This window comes from Hyla sarda, unplaced genomic scaffold (assembly GCF_029499605.1).
Source record: "Hyla sarda isolate aHylSar1 unplaced genomic scaffold, aHylSar1.hap1 scaffold_436, whole genome shotgun sequence".
In the NCBI taxonomy this organism is placed as follows: domain Eukaryota; kingdom Metazoa; phylum Chordata; class Amphibia; order Anura; family Hylidae; genus Hyla; species Hyla sarda.
The window spans coordinates 47877-67371 of NW_026610450.1; the positions used below are offsets into that span (position 1 = coordinate 47877).

At 50.0% G+C, this 19495-nt stretch overlaps 1 protein-coding gene across 1 annotated transcript in view; it reads right to left on the minus strand.

Annotated features, from left to right (window-relative positions):
* The window catches only part of LOC130334538 (tyrosinase-like), a 110501-nt gene that overhangs the window by 45510 nt on the left and 45496 nt on the right, over positions 1-19495 (minus strand). The window contains exon 2 of the mRNA XM_056553891.1: positions 18205-18418. Coding sequence (XP_056409866.1) covers positions 18205-18418 — 214 coding nt within the window. The remainder of the gene's footprint in view (positions 1-18204; positions 18419-19495) is intronic.

The window sequence follows — 19495 nt, forward strand, 5'->3', positions numbered from 1 at the left end:
TAGAACACAGGGATGAATGCCATCTGGACCTGGTGATTTGTCTATTTAGATTTTTTGTAGGTGGCACTGTACTTCTTCCTGGGTTAGACAGGTGACCTGTACTTCTTCCTGGGTTAGACAGGTGACCTGTACTTCTTCCTGGGTTAGATAGGGGACCTGTACAGGAGAGTTTACCGTATCTCGCTATATTTCACCTGGCATTTCATTTTCCTCTGTAAATACAGTGGAGAAGCATTTGTTTAATTTATTTGCTTTTCCCTGATCCCCGTTTATAATTTCTTCCTCATCATTTTTTTAAAGGGCCAACACTTTCATTTTTTACCTTTTTGCTATTTATATAGTTAACCCCTTAACGACGCATTTACGTCCTGCGCCGGCTAGCGCGATATGAAGCGGGATCGCGCCGCGATCCCGCATCATATCGCGTCGGTCGCGGCGCTAATCAACGGCCGGGACCCGCGGCTAATACCACACATCGCCGATCGCGGCGATGTGCGGTATTAACCCTTTAGAAGCGGCGGTCAAAGCTGACCGCCGCTTCTAAAGTGAAACTGAAAGTGACCCGGCTGCTCAGTCGGGCTGTTCGGGACCGCCGCGGCCCTTACCTGCCTCCCTGGTGTCCGATCGGCGAATGACTGCTCCGTGCCTGAGATCCAGGCAGGAGCAGTCAAGCGCCGATAACACTGATCACAGGCGTGTTAATCAACGCCTGTGATCTGTGTAAGAGATCAGTGTGTGCAGTGTTATAGGTCCCTATGGGACCTATAACACTGCAAAAAAAAAGTAAAAAAAAAGTGTTAATAAAGGTCATTTAACCCCTTCCCTAATAAAAGTTTGAATCACCCCCCTTTTCCCATAAAAAAAATAAAACTGTGTAAAAAAAATAAAAAATAAACATATGTGGTATCGCCGCATGCATAAATGTCTGAACTATAAAAATATATCATTAATTAAGCCCTACCGTCAATGGCGTACGCGCAAAAAAATTCCAAAGTCCAAAAAAGCGTATTTTGGTCACTTTTTATACCATTAAAAAATGAATAAAAAGTGATCAAAAAGTCCAATTAAAACAAAAATCATACCGATAAAAACTTCAGATCACGGCGCAAAAAATGAGTCCTCATACCACCCCGTACGTGGAAAAATAAAAAAGTTATAGGGGTCAGAAGATGACATTTTTAAACGTATAAATTTTCCTGCATTTAGTTATTTCCTGTTGTGAAATCCCCATAACTAGATGGCCTCCATGTTGGAAAATGCAGTCCAATGTACATCCTGTTCAATGTATGCAATCCTTGAACAGCAGTGTGAGGTGCATATTGTTGTGCGAGATGTGTGCTAGTTGTTCGTTTGGAAGTCCAGATCCTGCATCTAGAGGGGCGACTGGCAACAATGAGAAGCATTAACAACATGGAGAGGAGTCTCCTGCTCACTGAGCAGGCACTCTCGGGAATAGAGGTGGGGGAGGACAGTGGGACGGAGTTGCAGGACAGTCAGGCAGTTAGCTGGGTTACAGTTAGAAAGAGGGGTAGGGGAAAAAGTGTCAGGGAGGCTAGTCCTGAACTGGCACACCCCAACAAGTTTGCCCGCTTGGCAGATGAGGGGGATGCCATTACAGAGCTAGCAGAACTGCAGCAGGACTCTGCCTCTGACCGCCAGGGGGGTGTCTGCTCCAGTAAGGAGGGAGGGAGGAGTACAGGGCAGGCCAGACAGGTACTAGTGGTGGGGGACTCAATTATTAGGGGGACAGACAGGGCAATCTGTCACAAAGACCGGGATCGCCGAACAGTGTGTTGTCTGCCTGGCGCACGAGTTCGGCATATCACGGATCGGGTTGACAGGTTGCTGGGCGGGGCTGGAGAGGACCCAGCAGTCATGGTACATATTGGCACCAATGACAAAGTAAGAGGTAGGTGGAGTGTCCTTAAAAAGGATTTCAGGGACTTAGGCCGCAAGCTTAAGGCAAGGACCTCCAAGGTAGTATTTTTTGAAATACTACCAGTACCACGAGCCGCACCAGAGAGGCAGCGGGAGATCAGGGAGGTAAACAAGTGGCTCAGAAGCTGGTGTAGGAAGGAAGGGTTTGGGTTCATGGAGAACTGGGCTGACTTCGCTGTCGGTTACCGGCTCTACCGTAGGGACGGGCTACACCTCAATGGGGAGGGTGCAGCTTTGCTTGGGGAGAAGATGGCTAGAAGGGTGGAGGAGTGTTTAAACTAGGGACTTGGGGGGAGGGAACCTACAGCAAAGAGGAGGAAGATAGTGTAGATAGAGAGGTGGGAATTATAAATGTACCTGGGAATGGAGCGGAGGGAGGGGTTAGAATAGTTAATAGGAATAGGCTTCATAGGAAAATAAAACTTACATCCTTGAATCCCATTAACCCCAATAACATAAAGGATGGAAATGTAAAGTGTATGTTCACAAATGCCAGAAGCCAAGCAAATAAAATGGGGGAACTTGAGGCCTTGATACTGGAGGAACATATTGATATAGTTGGGGTCACTGAGACATGGCTGGACTGTAAGATCAGAGACACAATATGTGTCCGTACCTCTCGCATTCCTGACAGCTCTCCGGCGCAGGCCGCCCCTCCGGCAATCCGATTGGCTGCCTCTGTGTTTACAGAGCTGTCACCCTAGCAACGCGTCCATAGAGACGCTTGTCGGTGAGACGCTGGCGTGCGCTGCGCTAGGAGAACCTGCCAGTGCTCTGTGTACATCGGGACCGTTATGTTTACAACTGGCCCCACATGTTACATTGTTTACAATCATGACGGCTCCCTCAATGGAGCCTCGTTTTGATGTGACACTATCGGGACACATTTCCTATTGATGTGGTGACAGATATAAGCCGTGTTTATACTTCTCTGTATTTTTTCTTGTTAATATAAGGCTCCATTCTGTATGTATATAGTGATACTATTTTGGAATGTAATGTGTATTTCTTTTTGTATTTTCCATTATGCCGTTTGCAAGTGAACTGGATGTGACATCACATTCAGCCCACCCCCTTGACCTGTATCACCTCCATTATGTCTCTATATAAGGCCTGCTGGTGTCAGTAGTCCTTCAGATCATCTGAGGAAGGGGCAATAGACCCCGAAACGCATCATGATTCTGCCTACTTGTATGCTGTAATATAAATAAAAGTATCTGGTTAAATAATACCTACCTGCATCCTTGCATCTTTGGATACAGCAGCGCCTGGATTATAGTGGTCTTCTTCTACGTAAATTGCTTCAGTTTCTACAGGAAGACACCTGTCTTCCTGTGACCATCGGGCTTGGCAGCTGATCCTAACCACTTAATACCCCGGATGAGGGGAGATATGTGCATTTTCTTCATTTATAAGGTGTGTGGCCATCTTCACTAAAATCCTGGGTTTATTCACCCAGTAAGTGTAGTGGATTCCTCACCAGCCAAGGGTAATACAGGAGGCGCTGCCTCCCGGTTGTCTTTTTTTTGTCTCTACTTATATACTTATCTTGCTTAGTGACTGGCAGTTGTTGCGGACCTTGAGCTAGTCATACAGTCTCTGAATTTAGGGTAGATATTTGCAGATCTGTCCGGATTTAGGGGTATTATTAGGTCCGGTGATGCTGCAGAGTGTCTGGGGATTGATACACTCTAAACTTAGAATTGTTCAGCCATTGCCGCAAGGCTCGGGCCTAACTCACTGCATTAGTTGCTGCGCAGATCCTTCTCTCCTGACAGCCCACGAGGTAAGAGAGAGAAACATGGCCGCCGCTCCCTTATATGGGCAGGGGGCGGGGCGAATCCGATTGGTCCGAACATGTGCAGTTGTCCGGAGCTTCTTGCAATCATGCAACCAGCAAAGTTCCTGGAACAACTGGGCTTCAAAGGCGGTCCCCCGATCCGTGAGGACCGATTCGGGACACCCCAACGGTTGGATCCAATGCCGATAGAAGAGTTGAGCAGCAGTCTTGGCGGTAAGATCCTTGACTGGGACCACGACCACCCACTTGGAATAATGATCCACCATTGCTAGAGCATGACAATAGCCAGATCGAGTGGGGGCCAGCTTCACATGGTCCAAGGCAACAATTTGATTCGGTCTTTCTGTACAGATGGGATGCAAAGGGGCTCTTGCGTCCCTCCAGGAGTTCTTTATCACATTGCACACAGAGCACTCGGCACACCATTTCTCGATGTCTCCCCGCATCCCAATCCAGTAAAATCTTCTTCTGATGGTGATCTCCGTCTTATGGACCCCAAAGTGTCCGGATTGATCATGATAGGCATTCAGAACCATGGCTGCATCCCTCCTGGGAACCACAATCTGGTGTATGCGGTCTCCTGAGACTGAGTCCAGGGAATTTCAGTAGACCAACCCCTTGTGCAGGAACAGGCGATTTCTCTGCCACCACAGCCGCTTCAATTCAAAGTCTCCATGGGCCTTGCGCACCCGAGTAGGCACCTTCTTGTGGAGGCAATAGTCAAGGAGGTCCCCGATAACTCTGCTCTCATCCTGAAGTGTCTTCCAGGTGGACAGATCTTCAGAGACTTTGGGAGATTCAGGTCTGTCACCCGCCTGGGCAGTTAGAGCATTCTGGCTCACAAACCTTTGGTAGAAGGGAGGCATTTCTACATCTTCCCACACATCTTCAGTAGGGGGTGCTTCTCCCTGGCCATACGAGAAAGTATATCCGCATTAACATTGTTTTTTCCGCTGCGGTACCTGATGTTAAAATCATAGTTGGCCAACCGAGAGGCCCAACGCTGTTCAAGAGCTCCCAACTTAGCAGTGTTCAAATGGGCCAAGGGGTTGTTATCAGTGTAGACCGGGAAGGGAGTAGCAGCCAGATAGTCTTTAAACTTCTCAGTAATAGCTGAAACCAGGGCCAGGAGTTCCAGCTTGAAGGAGCTATAGTTAGCATCATTCTTCTCAGCACCTCGAAGATGCCGGCTGGCATAGGCAATCACCCTCTCCTTGCCATCTTGCACTTGAGATAAGACCGCCCCCAGACCTTCAAAGCTAGCGTCTGTGTATAAACGGAACGGCAGGCTGTAGTCAGGATACGCCAATATGGGGGCTCCGTGAGGAGATACTTCAGGGCTCGAAAGGCATCTTCTTGTTCTTCGGCCCACTGGATGGGAAGCCTCCCATTATAATTATCCCGGGCAGTCCCTCTCAGTAATTCAGTCAAGGGTCCAGCAATTTGAGCAAAATGAGGGATGAAACGCCGGTAATATCCAGCAAACCCCAGGAAACTTCGGACGTCTCACACCGTCCTGGGTGTAGGCCACTCTTTCACAGCACTCACTTTGTCTGGATCAGGCTGGAATCCTTGAGCACTGATGACATGTCCTAAGTAGTGCACTTGTGGCTTTAGCAAGTGACATTTGGAAGGTTTAACCTTGAGTCCATGTCGGATAAGAACTTGGAAAACTTCCTTCAGGTGATCCAGGTGTTCTTGATATGTTCGAGAGTAGACTATGACATCATCTAAATACAACAAAACACTCTGGAAGTTAAGGTGCCCTAAGCATCGCTCCATTAGGCGTTGGAAAGTCACAAATGCAGTCTTCTCTCTGTCCTCTTCTGCCATTGGCACCTGCCAGTAGCCGCTCATCAGATCCAGTGTGGAAAAGTAGGCGGCAGACCCCAACGCAGTCAAGGATTCTTCGATGCGTGGGAGAGGATAGGCATCCTTATGAGTTATGTTGTTCAATTTTCGGTAATCCACGCAAAAGCGGATGGTGCCATTTTTTTCTTCACCAGGACCATAGGTGCAGCCCACGGACTCTGGCTTTCCTGGATAACATCAGCCTCTTTCATTTCCATGAACATTTTCTTTATGGTCTGATACATCCCAGGAGCCACAGGACGATGTCTCTCTTTAATGGGTGGATTGTCTCCGGTGAGAATCCTATGTTTGATCATGGTGGTCCTGCCAAAGTCTGTGGGAAATTTGCTGAAAGCTTCTTGATGTTTCTTAGCCACCTGGATGACTCCTTCCACCTGTTCCTTGGGGGTATCTTCGTCTCCTATCTGTAGTTGGTTCCACCAAGGTTCCGCAGTGTTCTGGTCAGGTCCTCGTTGGACCACCTGTGACTTCGAGACTACATCTCGGACGTCTAGATGGTGTAAAGTAGCCACTGGGGTTTACTTGGGTACTTGGACAGCAACTTGAGAGAGATTGATAAGTCTCACTGGGACTTCCATTCCGTAGGGTTACCAGGCTTCTAGCAGCTCGCACCAAGGGACAATCTTCCAGCAGAAGGGGCTCCAAGAGCGCTTGGTAATCTTGATTCTTTCCCCCGGGTCGGGCACGGCACCAAATAGCTGTCTCTGTCTGTGGCTGTAGACTAACAGCTCGGATATCTTGAATCCTTACTCGACAGATTTCTCCATGATGATTTACGAACTTCTGTTCTGCTTGGAGGGTTTTGAGGTGGTGTTGGGCTGCTCGCCGGCCTGGGGGTGACAAGTGAGGGAGAGATGCATGCAGTGCACAGACAATATCATCAAAACAGTGCCTCATAATATTCATGCCTAAAATGAAATAAGCTGCTCCCTCATCCCTAACATTTGTGACAATCACCCCTTGTCTTCCTAACACATGTTTTCCCACCTGCACTGTGAGCTCACAGTAACCATGCCTGGGTACTGGTTTCCCGTTCCCTGCAATTACTCTGAACTCTGCTTCCTGAGGGTCACACAACCTTTCTGGGCCCCAGTACTTATAGAAAACCCCCTGTGGAATAGTGGATACCTGAGACCCCGTATCTATCAGAACTTGTAACCGGACACCTTCAATCATCACCTGTACATAAGGACAAGAAGCTACATACATAGACAGTCCCTTCTTGTCGCTGGTTGATTCTGGACCTTCAACCTCTAATCCTGGGGTGCGGTCCTCGACCCCAGGGGATGCCCGTTTAAAGCCCAGCATTGGCTCTTCCAGTGTCCATTCTTGTTACAGTAGCTACAGACGGGTCTCTGACTCCTAGGTGGTCTCACAGGAGGGATACTAGATGGAGCAGCAGGGCGAGGGTCAGCCTTCTTAGGTGGTGGTGTTGCAGATCTAGAAGCATTTGGCCGTACCGCCATTTCTTTAAAGGCCTTGGCTAACTGTTCAATGTCCTGTTTAATGTCTTGTAAGTCAGCTGTCCAAGGACTAGAAGAAGGTGTTGGTGGGGCAGATTGAGAAGGGACAGGCGGCTGGGGCGTGGGTCCCGGAGATTCAGCAGCAGGGACACTAATCTCCTCTGTATAGTGCCCCTTCTATAAAACGGTCCATCAGTACTCGATTGCCCTGATCGGGCGTGATGCCGTCCAACTTCTGTACCGCCTCTAATGCGCTCTGCAAAGCCACTGCATATGCTTGGAGGGTCTCACCTGGCTTCTGGCATCGTTCATAGAGTCGGAGGCATACCTCCGAGCGGGAGTGAGATTCAAACACTTGAGAAAGTCCTTCAAAAATCTGTCCCACTGTGGCCTTATCAGCCACTGGCCAGGTGCAAAGTTCTTCCAAGGCGGGCCCCTGGAGTTTTCCCAGAAGCAGCTGTACCTGTTGATGAGGGGGAAGTGCATAAAATGCAAAGAGGCTGTAGAATTTTTCTTTAAAGTCTCTTAATGTAAAAGGGTCACCATTGTAGGTGGGAAGCACAGGGTTCCCCAAGAAGACAGGTGCAGCGACTGGGGCTCCCAACACATAGGGGGAGACTGAAGGTGGACTGGTTGGGTCCTGTTCCGCCTGTGCTGGAGGTCTTGCTGGCATCACGGGTAGAGCACGTCCTTGTGAGGTCGAGACCGTTGGTGAAGGCGGCAACATTCTTCTGGCTTGGGGTGGAGACCCCACTGGTGGGGCCACTGGAGCATCGCCCCCTTGCTGTTCAGGTGGAGCTGTGGGACTGCAGGTTCTGACATTTCTGTATTTGGTACGCTGGCTCTTTAAATAGATCTTGGATTCCTAGGTCCCAAAGAAATACGTAGTTGTTCTTTAATCTGGAACTTGTGAGCGTAGATTTCAAATTTTAGAGCAGTGACCTAAAACTCAATAGCCTTTAATTGAAATTTAAGTGCGTTGATCGGCAGTTGAAGTGACTTTATACAGGACTTCAATTCGGCAATCTGATGTCTCAGTGTCCCGTACTGTTCCGGTTCCTTGCAGCTTCCAGCTCGCTGTCGCACTCTGCGCCTCTTCCCGTGCTGAGCTGTCTCTCTTTGTTGGTTTCTGGCACTAGGCTCTGACAAAATGGCCCCCACGGCACCAAGAGCTTCGGTGGGTGGGGTCTCTGGATCACGTGCGTTGAGATGTCCCGCTCTAACTTGTAGCTCCGCTGTACTGTTCGCCTCCCCCTTACTTTACATGCACACTTCCTCCACACAGCACCGTGTGCGCAACCCCTTACTCCGGAGCATAAATCACAGTACATTAATAAAGTTCACTTCTTAGGGGAGAGTACACTTTCACTAGTGGCAATAGTAGGCACATACCAGAATCCTGTTTGTGCAACGCCAAAAAGGCTTTGTGGTAGCCCTTGGGGGGTGTATGGTAGTGGTGGTATGGTATCGGTATAGGAGGGGTTAATGTTAACCCTATAGTTTGTGACGCCAGGCTGAGGGCTGTTATGCTGAGTCAATGCTCCGGCCTATCGCCGCCCTTCCCAGTAACGATAGGTGCATGAAATGACTGAAGGTCCACAAAGAGATTGAACTTGAACTTGAACAACTTTACTTAAGTGCTTGCAGTATCCAAGGCACAGTAACAGTCTCATATAAACAGTCCTTATCTTGCTTAGTGACTGGCAGTTGTTGCGGACCTTGAGCTAGTCATACAGTCTCTGAATTTAGGGTAGATATTTGCAGATACGTCCGGATTTAGGGGTATTATTAGGTCCGGTGATGCTGCAGAGTGTCTGGGGATTGATACACTCTAGACTTAGAATTGTTCAGCCGTTGCTGCAAGGCTCGGGTCTAACTCACTGCATTAGTTGCTGCGCAGATCCTTCTCTCCTGACAGCCCACGAGGTAAGAGAGAGAAACATGGCCGCCGCTCCCTTATATGGGCAGGGGGCGGGGCGAATCCGATTGGTCCGAACATGTGCCATTCACCATTACAGAGAGTAATGGGATTGCTTACATCACAGGGCCTCCAAAGGTCCTTAAGCTTAATACCATAGAGTTCACCTAGTAACATGACACGCAGGTCCTGCAACGCTATGGCACAGGAAATTAACCATTTATTTACAGATATATCATTATATTTACATTAACCTTATATAGACCACTGGTCTGTTAGTCGAAATAGAGGCGACAAGGGGTTAATTAGGTGACAGGGATCCCTACGTCCTAGGGACTCTTGCTATGGGCACCCACACATACATAGGTACCGTATAGGATGCGGTACTGGGACACCACACATGCGTTTTTTTTTTGCTGTTCTGGCACCATAGGGCTTCCTAAATGCGACATGCCCCTTTAAAAAACATTTCAGCAAAATTTGCTTTAAAAAACCAAATGTGGCTCCTTCTCTTCTGAGCATTGTAGTTCGCAAGTAGAGCACTTTACATCCACACATGGGGTATTTCTATACTCAGAAGAAATGAGGATACAAATGGGGGGGGGGGCATTTTCTCCTATTACCTCTTGTAAAAATGGTAAATTTGGGGAAGAAAAACTGCATTTTACTTAAAAAAATTATTAATTTACACATCCGACTTTAACGAAAAGTCGGTAAACACCTGTGGGGTGTTAAGGCTCACTGGACCCCTTGTTACGTGCCTTGAGGGGTGTAGTTTCCAAAATAGTATGCCATGTGGTCTTTTTTTGCTGTTCTGGCATAATAGGGCCTTCCTAAATGCGACATGCGCCCCATTAAAAGTTTACCACTATGCTAAATATGTCACGAAAAAACTATCTCGGAATCAAATTCATAAGTAAATGCATCCCAGAGCTATTAATGCTTAAAGCGCAACTGTCATGGAAATTATACCCCCCCTGGGCTGCTGTTTATCACTCTTTATCAGCAGGAAAATAGTTTTATCGTGCGGTCAGCAACAGTCAGATAGGCGTGGCTGGGGATCGTAATGCCCCGCCTCTGCCTCGCCTACCCCCTGTAAGTGAGCGCTGGACCACTGTGTGATTGACACACAGGTCACCACCCCCCCGATGTCCATGATGTGCGGTCCGGCGTGACTCCACTGAGCCTATACATATAATGTGCACCTTTATATATACAGTGCCCGTACTCCTCTTCTTTCTTCTTACGGTGCCGGGGACGCACTGCTTCTGCTTTCACTATAGGCAGAGAGCTCGCTCCCTGCCTCTAGCACTGCGCAGGCGCACTGAGCTGGCGGCAGACAACGGGAGCGAGCTCTCTGCCCGTAGTGAAAGCAGAAGCAGCGCGTCTCCGGCACCATGAGAAGAAAGGAGTACGGGCAGTGTATATATAAAGGTGCACATTATATGTGTAGGCTCAGTGGAGTCTCGCCGGACAGCACATCACGGACATCGGGGGTGGGGTTTTGGTGACCTGTGTGTCAATCACACAGTGGTCCAGCGCTCACTTACAGGGGATAGGCGTGGCGGAAGTGGTGCATTAGGATCCCCAGCCACGCCTATCCGACTGTTGCTGACCGCACGATAAAACTATTTTCCTGCTGATAAAGAGTAATAAACAGCTGCCAAAAGTACAGCTGCATTACAGGTATCATCATCTATACTATCATGTTATTAGTCTGGGGGGGTATAATTTCCATGACAGTTGCGCTTTAAAGTGACAGTGGTCAGATGTGCAAAAAGTGCTCTGGTCCTTAAGGTCATAATGGACTTTGTCCTTAAGGGGCTAAATAAAGTTTTTATGTCAAAAATATTTTTTAAGTGAACGAGTCATTGTAAAATGTGTTTTATATAATGTAGATAATAACATTATATGCATATTTGTAATATACATTGGTTAAAAATTTGTCTATTTTCTGCAAAAAAAAATGCTGTCTTGTCTCTGCAGCTTTTGCCAGTAAGTGAAGGGCTTTGTGCATTGAGGGTCTGAGACACGCCCCTGGCTCTATGACATGCCCCCGGCTCTGACATGCCCCTGGCTCTATGACATGCCCCCGGCTCTGACATGCCCCTGGCTCTATGATTCTATGACACGCCCCTGGCTCTATGACATGCTCCTGGCTCTATGACACGCCCCTGGCTCTATGACAAGCCCTTGGTTCTGACATGCCCCTGGCTCTATGACACGCCCCTGGCTCTATGACAAGCCCCTGGCTCTGACATGCCTCTGGCTCTATGACACGCCCCTGGCTCTATGACAAGCCCTTGGCTCTGACATGCCCCTGGCTCTATGACATGCCCCTGGCTCTATGACACGCCCCTGGCTCTATGACAAGCCCTTGGCTCTGACATGCCTTTGGCTCTATGACAAGCCCCCGACTCTGACATTCCCCTGGCTCTATGACTCTATGACACCCCCCCAGTTCTATGACATGCCTCTGGCTCTATGACACGCCCCTGGCTCTATGACAAGCCTCTGGCTCTGACATGCCTCTGGCTCTATGACACGCCTCTGGCTCTATGACAAGCCCTTGGCTCTGACATGCCCCTGGCTCTATGATACGCCCCTGGCTCTATGACAAGCCCTTGGCTCTGACATGCCCCTGGCTCTATGACACGCCCCTGGCTCTATGACAAGCCCTTGGCTCTGATATGCCCCTGGCTCTATGACAAGCCCCTGGCTCTATGACAAGCCCCCGACTCTGACATTCCCCTGGCTCTATGACTCTATGACACCCCCCGGTTCTATGACATGCCTCTGGCTCTATGACACGCCCCTGGCTCTATGACAAGCCCCTGGCTCTGACATGCCTCTGGCTCTATGACACGCCACTGGCTCTATGACAAGCCCTTGGCTCTGACATGCCCCTGGCTCTATGACAATCCCTTGGCTCTGACATGCCCCTGGCTCTGTGACACGCCCCTGGTTCTATGACAAGCCCTTGGCTCTGACATGCCCCTGGCTCTATGACATGCCCCTGGCTCTATGACAAGCCCTTGGCTCTGACATGCCCCTGGCTCTATGACACGAACCGGGCTCTATGACAAGCCCTTGGCTCTGACATGCCCCTGGCTCTATGACACGCCCCTGGCTCTATGACAAGCCCCTGGCTCTGACATGCCTCTGGCTCTATGACAAGCCCCCGACTCTGACATTCCCCTGGCTCTATGACTCTATGACACCCCCCGGTTCTATGACATGCCTCTGGCTCTATGACATGCCCCTGGCTCTATGACACGCCCCTGGCTCTATGACAAGCCCTTGGCTCTGACATGCCCCTGGCTCTATGACAAGCCCCTGGCTCTATGACAAGCCCCCGACTCTGACATTCCCCTGGCTCTATGACTCTATGACACCCCCCCCCCCAGTTCTATGACATGCCTCTGGCTCTATGACACGCCCCTGGCTCTATGACAAGCCCCTGGCTCTGACATGCCTCTGGCTCTATGACACGCCTCTGGCTCTATGACAAGCCTTTGGCTCTGACATGCCCCTGGCTCTATGATACGCCCCTGGCTCTATGACAAGCCCTTGGCTCTGACATGCCCCTGGCTCTATGACACGCCCCTGGCTCTATGACAAGCCCTTGGCTCTGACATGCCCCTGGCTCTATGACAAGCCCCTGGCTCTATGACAAGCCCCCGACTCTGACATTCCCCTGGCTCTATGACTCTATGACACCCCCCCCCCCCGGTTCTATGACATGCCTCTGGCTCTATGACATGCCCCTGGCTCTATGACACGCCCCTGGCTCTATGACAAGCCCTTGGCTCTGACATGCCCCTGGCTCTATGACAAGCCCCTGGCTCTATGACAAGCCCCCGACTCTGACATTCCCCTGGCTCTATGACTCTATGCCCCCCCCCCCCGGTTCTATGACATGCCTCTGGCTCTATGACACGCCCCTGGCTCTATGACAAGCCCCTGGCTCTGACATGCCTCTGGCTCTATGACACGCCCCTGGCTCTATGACAAGCCCTTGGCTCTGACATGCCCCTGGCTCTATGACACGCCCCTGGCTCTATGACAATCCCTTGGCTCTGACATGCCCCTGGCTCTATGACACGCCCCTGGCTCTATGACAAGCCCTTGGCTCTGACATGCCCCTGGCTCTATGACACGCCCCTGGCTCTATGACATGCTCCTGGCTCTATGACACGCCCCTGGCTCTATGACAAGCCCTTGGTTCTGACATGCCCCTGGCTCTATGACACGCCCCTGGCTCTATGACAAGCCCTTGGCTCTGACATGCCTTTGGCTCTATGACAAGCCCCCGACTCTGACATTCCCCTGGCTCTATGACTCTATGACACCCCCCCAGTTCTATGACATGCCTCTGGCTCTATGACACGCCCCTGGCTCTATGACAAGCCTCTGGCTCTGACATGCCTCTGGCTCTATGACACGCCTCTGGCTCTATGACAAGCCCTTGGCTCTGACATGCCCCTGGCTCTATGATACGCCCCTGGCTCTATGACAAGCCCTTGGCTCTGACATGCCCCTGGCTCTATGACACGCCCCTGGCTCTATGACAAGCCCTTGGCTCTGATATGCCCCTGGCTCTATGACAAGCCCCTGGCTCTATGACAAGCCCCCGACTCTGACATTCCCCTGGCTCTATGACTCTATGACACCCCCCGGTTCTATGACATGCCTCTGGCTCTATGACACGCCCCTGGCTCTATGACAAGCCCCTGGCTCTGACATGCCTCTGGCTCTATGACACGCCACTGGCTCTATGACAAGCCCTTGGCTCTGACATGCCCCTGGCTCTATGACAATCCCTTGGCTCTGACATGCCCCTGGCTCTGTGACACGCCCCTGGTTCTATGACAAGCCCTTGGCTCTGACATGCCCCTGGCTCTATGACATGCCCCTGGCTCTATGACAAGCCCTTGGCTCTGACATGCCCCTGGCTCTATGACACGAACCGGGCTCTATGACAAGCCCTTGGCTCTGACATGCCCCTGGCTCTATGACACGCCCCTGGCTCTATGACAAGCCCCTGGCTCTGACATGCCTCTGGCTCTATGACAAGCCCCCGACTCTGACATTCCCCTGGCTCTATGACTCTATGACACCCCCCGGTTCTATGACATGCCTCTGGCTCTATGACATGCCCCTGGCTCTATGACACGCCCCTGGCTCTATGACAAGCCCTTGGCTCTGACATGCCCCTGGCTCTATGACAAGCCCCTGGCTCTATGACAAGCCCCCGACTCTGACATTCCCCTGGCTCTATGACTCTATGACACCCCCCCCCAGTTCTATGACATGCCTCTGGCTCTATGACACGCCCCTGGCTCTATGACAAGCCCCTGGCTCTGACATGCCTCTGGCTCTATGACACGCCTCTGGCTCTATGACAAGCCTTTGGCTCTGACATGCCCCTGGCTCTATGATACGCCCCTGGCTCTATGACAAGCCCTTGGCTCTGACATGCCCCTGGCTCTATGACACGCCCCTGGCTCTATGACAAGCCCTTGGCTCTGACATGCCCCTGGCTCTATGACAAGCCCCTGGCTCTATGACAAGCCCCCGACTCTGACATTCCCCTGGCTCTATGACTCTATGACACCCCCCCCCCCCGGTTCTATGACATGCCTCTGGCTCTATGACATGCCCCTGGCTCTATGACACGCCCCTGGCTCAATGACAAGCCCTTGGCTCTGACATGCCCCTGGCTCTATGACAAGCCCCTGGCTCTATGACAAGCCCCCGACTCTGACATTCCCCTGGCTCTATGACTCTATGACACCCCCCCCCCCAGTTCTATGACATGCCTCTGGCTCTATGACACGCCCCTGGCTCTATGACAAGCCCCTGGCTCTGACATGCCTCTGGCTCTATGACACGCCTCTGGCTCTATGACAAGCCTTTGGCTCTGACATGCCCCTGGCTCTATGATACGCCCCTGGCTCTATGACAAGCCCTTGGCTCTGACATGCCCCTGGCTCTATGACACGCCCCTGGCTCTATGACAAGCCCTTGGCTCTGACATGCCCCTGGCTCTATGACAAGCCCCTGGCTCTATGACAAGCCCCCGACTCTGACATTCCCCTGGCTCTATGACTCTATGACACCCCCCCCCCGGTTCTATGACATGCCTCTGGCTCTATGACATGCCCCTGGCTCTATGACACGCCCCTGGCTCTATGACAAGCCCTTGGCTCTGACATGCCCCTGGCTCTATGACACGCCCCTGGCTCTATGACAATCCCTTGGCTCTGACATGCCCCTGGCTCTATGACACGCCCCTGGCTCTATGACAAGCCCTTGGCTCTGACATGCCCCTGGCTCTATGACATGCCCCTGGCTCTATGACAAGCCCTTGGCTCTGACATGCCCCTGGCTCTATGAAACGCCCCTGGCTCTATGACAAGCCCTTGGCTCTGACATGCCCCTGGCTCTATGACACGCCCCTGGCTCTATGACAAGCCCCTGGCTCTGACATGCCTCTGGCTCTATGACAAGCCCCCGACTCTGACATTCCCCTGGCTCTATGACTCTATAACACCCCCCCGGTTCTATGACATGCCTCTGGCTCTATGACAAGCCCCCAACTCTGACATTCCCCTGGCTCTATGACTCTATGACACCCCCCCGGTTCTATGACATGCCTCTGGCTCTATGACAAGCCCCCAACTCTGACATTCCCCTGGCTCTATGACTCTATGACACCCCCCCGGTTCTGTGACATGCCTCTGGCTCTATGACATGCCCCTGGCTCTATGACACGCCCCTGGCTCTATGACAAGCCCCCGACTCTGACATTCCCCTGGCTCTATGGCTCTATGACACCCCCCCCCCCGGTTCTATGACATGACCCTGGCTCTATGACTCTATGACACCCCCTGGTTCTATGACATGACCCTGGCTCTATGACAAGCCCCTGGCTCTGACATGCTCCTGGCTCTATGACTATGACACGCCTCGGCTCTATGGTACACTCCCAGCTCATACAGCAGGCTGTTTGACAAGCCAGGAGCCTACACAGAACCCTACTTGTCCCGCCATCACTTACTGTATTTTGTCTCCAGACACAGGCAATAGCTGCAGGGACAGAATTTTTTTCATCCAAAAATATACACATTTTTAACCAATGTATATTAAAATATACATATAGTGTCCTTATCTACATTATATAAAAAGTTATTGCAAATGACAGGTCCACTTTAAACAGTTAAGGCAACATTTATCATTGCGTCTGTTTTGAAGTAATTTATTTTTGCTTTGGTTTTGCTTTCGTGCGACATTTTTATTACATTTATAATACTATCACAGGAGGGTTAACGTACAGAAGCAAAAAACAATAAATCACTTCAGAACATCACTTCACATCCTCTCCTGTGTGACTTTTCTACTGAAACAGTAGTGTGCAAAAAATGAGTTATGCCTCAGAGTTATACTCTGATCAGCTTCTGTATCCATGACAACGAAGGCCTTTGTCAGACTTATGGTTGCCATGTCTACCATTGGCGATCACAGGACGTGGATGAATCTATCATCAGCAAAGATCTTGGGAATGATGAATGAAGAGCAGAGGTGCCCCCTCCCTATGTCATCCTATAGAGTTTTTGGTCACACTGACATCTATAGAACCTGCTCTGCAGTACTAGGATGGAGTGGGAAGAGTTGGTGATAATATTTCATATTCCCCGCCAGAAGCTGTGGTTGGTAGGCACCATATGAACCAGTGGGAGGCAATCGGGGTGAGGGGCCAGCTGCTGGGTACAGTTTCTGTGACTGCCAGCTGTGTCACCTTTAGCTCCAGGACCAGCCAGGTTGTCCTAATGCGCAAAGTACCCTCCTAATTAGAGCCAGCTCGTCCTCCTGCGGGAAGTACCCCTAATTAAAGCCGGCTGTTTCTAATTCAGGATGTACCCCCCTAACTAGAGCCACTCATCCTTATGCAAGAAGTACCCCCTAATTAGAGCCGGCTCCTCCTAATGCAGGAAGTACCCCCTAATTAGAGTTGGCGTATCCTCATGAGGTAAGTACCCCCTAATTAGAGCTGGCTGGTCCTAAGGAGGGAAGTACCCCCTAATTAGAGCCAGCTAATCCTTATTAGGGAAGTACCACAGAGGTACTTCCCTAAAAAAGGATGAGCCAGCTCTAATTAGGGGTTACTTCCTGCTTTAGGACAAGTAAGCTCTAATAAGGGGGTACTTCCCGCATTAGGACCAGCCAGCTCTAATTTGGGGGTACTTCCTGCTTTAGGATGAGTCAGCTCTAATTAGGGGGTACTTCCTGCTTTAGGACAAGTCAGCTCTAATTAGGGGGTACTTCCTGCATTAGTATTATGGTACTACTGCCGAATTAGAGCTGGCTCATACTATTGCAGGAAGTACCCCCTAATTAGAGCTGACTTGTCCTAAAGCAGGAAGTACCCCCTAATTAGAGCCAGCTGGTCCTACTGCAGGAAGTACCCCCTAATTAAAGCCAGCTAATCATAATGCAGGAAGTAAGCCCTAATTAGAGCCAGCTGGTCCTACTGCAGGAAGTACCCCTAATTAGAGCCAACTGGTCCTACTGCAGGAAGTACCCCCTAATTAGAGCCAGCTGGTCCTACTGCAGGAAGTACCCCCTAATTAAAGCCAGCTAATCATAATACAGGAAGTAAGCCCTAATTAAAGCCAGCTGGTCCTACTGCAGGAAGTACCCCTAATTAGAGCCAACTGGTCCTACTGCAGGAAGTACCCCCTAATTAGAGCCAGCTGGTCCTACTGCAGGATGTACCCCCTAATTAGAGCTGGCTGGTCCTAATCGGGATGTACCCCCTAATTAGAGCCGGCTGGTCCTAATGTGGGAAGTACCCCCTAATTACAGCAGGCTTGCCCTGAGATGGAAACATGTTAAACATGGCGCCTAAAGGCAGTTCTGCAAGCCAGGCCTGGTCTTGTGTAGATTTGCGGTGGTTTTGAGGGGTTTGCACTTGATAAATCCGTTACCATTGCAAGGGAAATTTTAAATTGAGCCTAAAGTCTTAAGCCTAAAGTCGCAAAAAAAAAAGAAAGGGCTTTGGAGTACATGCGACATTTCATGCACCAAATATGAGCAAAAAAAAGGCTCTAAAGACATTGATAAATGTCTCCCTAGGTCATTTTCTGAAGACACATTGCCTTAATGAATAAAAACTGCCCCGAAAAACAATGCTATATGGTATATCCTACCTTCCAGGGCATTTCTGAAGCTGTGTAGAGATGTTTCATTATAAGGTGGGGTGTCAAAGTTCTTCAACTTCAGTGTGTTCTCCACATCCTGAAATGTGGGCATGAAGGGGGTGTATGGCGTGGTCCCAGGTTTCCTCTGCAGTCTTTCCATCTTGTACTCAGAATCTGCCAATGGACAATATTCATCTGGGAAATTGAACCCGCTACAAATTGACTAAAAAAAAGAAGATAAGAGAATGAAAGACAATAATCATTACCTAAAATATGCAACAATGTCTGAATAACAGGATCCAGTCCTAGAAACAATCGCTGTCAGCCTGGTCTGGTTAGTAATTATTATATTGAGGACATTCAACTCATACTATGGCCATCAAAAATGGGTGCCACTTATCCCATCAGCTGCACATGTTATTTCCAGGAGGCCCCGCATCCAAGTACTATCCAAAGCCAACACTGCTTAGCTTCCAGGATGAGATGTATTCTGTGTGGTGTGGCCAGTTATGTACTTGATGTAAGGGTGACCTCACTTCAGTGTTGTAGAATGAGTCTGGAGTAGAAAGTGTTAAAAGTCAATAATAGAAAACAAGTGCATGCTGATGTGGTATTGTATTATCAGATCGGGAGGTAGGATGAGATGGTATTGTATAATCATAGGGTATGGTGAGGTAGTATGTATGGCAGAGGGTATGGTGAGGTAGGATGAGATGACATTGTATAATGAGATGGTATAGGGAGGTGGGATGGTGATATGGTTGTGAGGTGGAATGGTATAGTGAGAAATAGTAAGGATGAGGTGTTACAGTATGATGGGAAGGGGAAGTGGTACAGTAGGATGGGATGGGGAGGTGGTACAGTAGGATGGGATGAGGAGATGGTACTGTAGGATGGGATGGGGAGGTGGTACCGTAGGATGGGATGGGGAGGTGGTACCGTAGGATGGGATGGGGAGGTGGTACCGTAGGATGGGATGGGGAGGTGGTACAGTAGGATGGGATGGGGAAGTGGTACTGTAGGATGGGATGGGGAGGTGGTACAGTATAATGCACTGGAGTTGCTGCTTTATCTGCAGTACGTACAGTGCATAAAGTTCTTTGTATTGGTTAGATTTACAATTGTAAGTTGTAACTTAATATAATGAGTTGGTGCCTGTCTCCACATTGACTGGTCCTCTGCTGCCAGATTCAGTTGGCATGGTCGGTGTTGGCATGGTCGGTACATCTATTATATGTACTGAGATGCCAAACTTGCCGCTGTATATTATAAGCTCCAACTTTGAGTTGTAAGAATAATA